Below are 5797 nucleotides of genomic sequence, written 5' to 3' on the forward strand. Positions count from 1 at the left end.
TTTATAGAAGGCCTAGTGAATTATTTGCAGGACTTTGGTTCTTCACTTCAGAGTAAATGTGTGTATTTTGCTGTAAATTACTGTGAAGAGGAAAAGGGTAGAAAATGGCTGTAAAGGACTGGCGGGACTGCAGAACTTGTCATATAGATTACAAGCTAGTAAACACAAACAGGCTCACTTGTTTTCTATTGGACTACCATTTCTGTGTTTCATCTTGAATGTAAACCTACAAGTCAAATATTAAGCTATAGTTTTTAGATGAGGATGAGGTAAGTAAATAGTTTGGAGACTTCCACCTAGTCAGTGAGGACAGTGTGGGTACACCATGCATGATTGGGGCTTAATTCTGCTTAGTAGTTGACAGAATGTCTCTGTATATAAAGATGTACAGAACTTTAAATCAAGCTTGTTCATGTCTCTGTGTAAATTAATTGCTATCTATACTTGTTGAAAGGATCTGTAGAAATATAGTTTAATTTTTTAGCAGCAGAAGAATGTGCTAAGCTTTTTTTTAACCTATGATATGTTAGGAAAAAAGTAATTATTGCTAGAGAATGCTAGTGGCTCAGTAAAAACAATGTAGTTGTCCAACTGTGTGTTGAATATACTTGATTGTTTTTGGACTTTCACAAGGAGAAAGTGGACACTATAATTTAGCTTGTTGAAAATTGTGGTCTTCAATTAAAACAACACACTAACAAGACATTGTATGAAACTTATGAGGCCCTCAGGTCATCTTTATTAACTTAGTATAATTAAGTTTCCAATTATTTTGTAATCTGTAGAGGAGTTACCTTGTCTTGCTTAAAGCAGTCACTCTTCAGGAATAGGCAATTAAACTACTTGTTTATTTTGACAGCTTGAATCTGAATACTGATCATGGTGATATCTTACTGGATTATTCAAAGAACCTTGTTACAGAAGAAGTGATGAAAATGCTAATGGAACTGGTAACTCTTTAAAATGTTGAATTACTAAACCAAATAGGTTTTTTTCTAAAGTCTAACTTTTGCCTGCAACTGATTTTAGCATTGGTTATATACATTTAGCTTTGAATTGGAGACTATGAAAGTTAAATGCATCTGTTTATGAACATTGCCACTGTCCAGACTTGCATTGACCTTTAGCCCCAAGGTACAAGACCATTTTTTCATGTGTGGGATTGTTTCTTGTGCTCACTGAAAAGATCTTTGCCAGTGTAACAGAACGGCTGGTATATGGTGCTGTTACTGAGGTCTGCAATGAAATGAGAGATTTGTATGAAATTGCATGAGCAGGCTATGTCTTCTGTGTCTGCAAATGAAACAGAACTTCACATGCTTGTGTCACTAACTTAAATTTAGTGTGGTGTCCATATCTACAACTCTTCCTTAACTACTGGTTCAGCCAAAGGCTTAGACCAGATGGGACACATTACTTATGCTACTCTTCAGCTTAGAAAAAAGAAATTCTAAGCTGTTACAAAGAAGAATTAGAGTCCTGTAGCAGTGTGCCAGGATTTCTTGTATCTTGGTCACTCAGCACGTCACTGTATAACCTCCTAAAGAAATGAACAACCTGCATGAAAATACTTGCTTTAAAGTAAAAGAATCAATTTTTAAGCTAGAATTTCGTGGATCTTTCAATCTAATATTTTTTTCACTGTCTTGTGTTAAATGTTCATATTCCTTAATGTAGCTGCACCTTTGTAGAGCATGTTGACTTCTTACTATTTTTAAGAGGAATCTATTTTTACATTTCTCAGGCAAAGTCAAGGGGTGTAGAAAGTGCCAGAGAGCGCATGTTCAGTGGAGAGAAGATCAACTTCACTGAGGTGAGGCTATTTCTGTCCATTGCTCTTACCCCTCAGTTGTGCCTTGAAGTTATGGATGTTCATGCATCTGTGTAAGAAAAGTCTTGAAAAAACTTAGACTAATGGCTATTCTGAAGTGATGAGTGGTTGTAGCGTTTGTTTCACTAGTTATGTGAGAGATTATTACAGCTCTGATAAAGACAGAAGAAAATGTGTGAATAATGTTATTCAATCCTCCCTTCAACACAGCTTCACTTTTTTAGATATTTTGGTGTATATTTTTTTCTTGTCTTCTTCCCTCTTTTGTAGAGAGGAAGATGAGTTAGATCTTGTAAAGGGCGTGGAGCAGAATATTGCATTCCAGGTATCCCTTACATGCTTTTGCCTAATATCTGTGTTCATAAAGCTTAGTAAACCATGTACAAAGTCTTAGTGAGGACTGTGTAAGACTTTCTGCTTTGAGTTGTTGATATTTATCTTTGGGTATGTTTAACAGTGGAGACTATAAGCAATCTTGGGAAATTAGCCAATTAGTAAGATGAGCATTTCCCTCTTTGTGGACCTGAAGATTGTAATTATGGTTAAATCTTCACTAAAACATACATAAAACTGTCCCTTTTTAATAAAATTAAAAATAGGATAAAAACTAGAAGCTAAATAGTATAGTGAGACTTGTTAGTCTGCCTAAAATATTCAAGGCTATTTATCACTTATATTTGATGTATATTCGCAGAAATCAGTATTTCCTTTGACTTTTTTATTTAGCTGTTGCACAAGCTGTTTACTTAAAATAACTCAGCAGTTGGACACTGTATTGTTTGCAAATCTTGTATGTTTTATAAAAAAAGGCACAGAAACAGATCAAGCTTCACTGTAGAAATGGATTTCTCTCCCTTCTGTATTAATGCATGCAGTTCACAAATGTAATTCTAGCTAGTGAAAAAAGAAAGCAGGAAAAGAGGGTGGTAAGTCATAAGTCTGCCTGGAGGATTGGTTTCTCAGATACTGCCTCTCACTAGCCTCATTTAACACCAATTATTACAGGGTAAGCCCATCTCTGACTATATAGTATGGAGTTAATCTATTTTCTGCAAGAGCAAATGAAGCAGCTGAAGTCTTGAAAGATGCAGTTTTCACGGGAAGTACTTAAACAACATTAAACTGTGTTTGACTTATGCTGCTAGCTCCCTGTTTTGCTATCAATGTAGCAACTTCATGTAGCTATTACCTGTGTGATGAGTCTAGAAACATCTTTTTTGTAATCAGGCTGTTTCTTGTTTACAGTCAAAAGTTAACTTGGAATTAGATTTGGTTTGTTAAATTTTTTTATAGCTGTATAGAATATCAAATCAAGTTGTTTTGCCTCTGGAATATGAGCATGTGGACAATGTAAAAATGTTATGGGACCTTAAAAACAGGATGCAGTCAAATAGAATAAACCTAAAGCAGTAAGACAGAAGAGAGCTGCTTAATGGCAAGAATTGGCTTGTCCACGATTCTTGTTCTGATTTAAAAAATTTTTAGCTATTTGTCTTAAGTATTTAAGACTTGTTTGTATTTAGTGCTCTAGGCGTTGGCTGCATGGTGTGTGCTTATGTGGAAATTCTTTACAGTGCACCCAAGCATGTCATTGCCAGGTGCTTGTCCCAGATGAGTTAAAACTTGCAGCTTCATATCACACAGAGGCAGTGCATTACAAGGTAACTCATCTGACCATTCATGGGGACAGTCTTCATAGCCTACCTGGGACTTAGAAAATATTTCTATTTAACAGTAGACATGAGGTCAAGTATGACTGCTTCCTTTGATCAAGACAGTATTCTTCAAGCCTGATAGTGAGCAGTAGTTCCCAAATAATAGCATCCCATGGCTGAATGTTGCAGAGAATTTGCCCATGTTCACTCCAAATTTAAGTGGGTACACTTTGATAATTAGGAACTGAAAGAACTTTTTCATATTCCAAGACAGTAACCATAAAGTCAATGGCTCTTGGATTAGTATTTGCTATGTAAATCATAACTTGACTGTTCATATTGCCTGTGGTGTCTTTGTCTCACAATGCTTCTCATTGTAGTGAGGAACAATGAGGCAGAGCAGACTAATTTTTTAATTTGTTCATTAGTATTGACTAATTCCTTCAGTCTGGAGTAAAGCTGTTAAGCTCCTGAACAAGCAAGTCACAGGCCAGATTTTAGTGCTTTGACTTGTGTAGAACTGAAGAATTATATAACAGTGTGTGCTAACTTTTTTTTTCTCATAGCACAGCTACCACCTTTGTATCTGGTGTGCAGGTATTCAGGGAACATCCAGTTGTGGGCAGGGAATAATGTTGTTATTATACTTCTTCTTTGGTCAACTGTTTAAGTACATGTTTGTCTCATGCTATATGAAATGTACTACTCAGGATAATTGAGCAATTTTTGGAGAAAATAATTTTGGCTGCTTGTTACTGATTTTCAGTATTGTCATTAATAGGAAACCACTTGTATATCTGAAGCATGCCAAAATCAAAATCACAGTGCTGCATATTGCTAAATTCTAAACCTCAATTATTAAATGCTTTTCAAGGGATTTTGTGCTTGATTTTCAAGATAAACAAGCTGTTTATTGACTTACGTATTAAGTGGCCTGCACTGATTCACTTTTGCCCCTTGTTTCAGAACCGAGCTGTGCTTCATATTGCCCTGAGAAATCGATCCAATGTACCAATACTTGTTGATGGGAAGGATGTTGTTCCAGAAGTAAACAAAGTGTTGGACAAAATGAAACACTTCTGCCAGGTATAAAGTGCCCCTACAGCTTATTTTGGATACATTTTTTCTATACCCAGGCAGGTTCTTACAGGTGCTGTGTGACGCATTGATTGTAGGTTGGTTCACATGAATTATTGTGCCTTTGTTTGAGGTTTATAATGATCTGGCGCAAGCATGGACTTAGAGCTGGTTTTAGTATGATTTGCTCTTCTCTCTGTTCCCAGTTGGGTTTTTCTTTAATGGACTCTTTAGTTCTTTCTCTTTTAGCAGTAATCTTGCATTTACTTCAGAAGTCTTGTAAATCATTAAGTACTGTACTTTTTTTCTTGCTAATGTTTCATCTACTTTGTTATCAAGTAGAAACTGCCTCTTAGAATTTTTGTAAAATCAAGAGAGAAGTAGAAGCTCTCAGTTTAATTGCATCTTGATTATGCTCTACTTAAACAGTTTTAAAGATCTTCTGGTTTTATATGAGATTCCTTTATGATTCTATCCTGTTTGCAGCTTTAGCAGCATGAAAGTTTTTGTTTCCCAATTAAATACAGCAGTTAACCATTATCTTCAAACACGATTAATTGTTCTTTGATTCTCTACATCTCTAAATATAGGCATATGTCAGATCAGTTGAGGAAATGCTCTGAAGAACCTCACAAAACACACTAACAAAGTCAAATTTATGTGTAATAAAACTAATCAGAACAAACTCAGCAAATTTTAATGCATTTTAAATGTGGCTGTGAGGAACTGGACCTGCTTGATTGCTATTGTGCATCCTGCCCAGGTGGTAGTGGCCAGTATTCCTAACAACTCATAGTTGTTAACGTATATTAAATGGCCTGGATCATATCTGATTCCTAATGGATAAATGCCAAAATCACAATAACTGGCACTAATTGGTCTGCATTTGATAGTTTCTTCAGAGAATGTAAGAATTGAGCAGCCACAAAAATGTAGTGGTCTGGAACCACTGTAGAGTTTTCAGTTGGTTAAGTTTTTCATAGTGTAAAATGAGTTTTCACTGGTGCCACCCTCTTTATTGGTAGGTGACTTTAATCATCAGAGCCTATGAATATCACTTTCACACACATGTATCTTCTGTGCTAAATCAAAATGTTACTTTGGGAAGATTAACAAAGATAGTTGGGATTTTAAAACTATGGCAACATCATCTACAGGCTACAGGGATGGTGTATACTAAAAATGGATTTTCCATTTGGAAAAATAAAAAGCTCTAAATTAAACATATGCAGGG

At 35.6% G+C, this 5797-nt stretch overlaps 1 protein-coding gene across 1 annotated transcript in view; it reads left to right on the plus strand.

Annotated features, from left to right (window-relative positions):
* The first annotated feature begins 264 nt into the window (after positions 1-264).
* Positions 265-5797, plus strand: part of GPI (glucose-6-phosphate isomerase) — an 18517-nt gene continuing 12984 nt past the window's right edge. The window contains exons 1-4 of the mRNA XM_010006229.1: positions 265-269; positions 860-950; positions 1745-1813; positions 4453-4572. Of these exons, the coding sequence (XP_010004531.1) occupies positions 265-269; positions 860-950; positions 1745-1813; positions 4453-4572 (285 nt within the window). The remainder of the gene's footprint in view (positions 270-859; positions 951-1744; positions 1814-4452; positions 4573-5797) is intronic.

The sequence above is a fragment of the Chaetura pelagica genome, unplaced genomic scaffold (assembly GCF_000747805.2).
Source record: "Chaetura pelagica isolate M959 unplaced genomic scaffold, ChaPel_1.0 scaffold139, whole genome shotgun sequence".
Taxonomy (NCBI): domain Eukaryota; kingdom Metazoa; phylum Chordata; class Aves; order Apodiformes; family Apodidae; genus Chaetura; species Chaetura pelagica.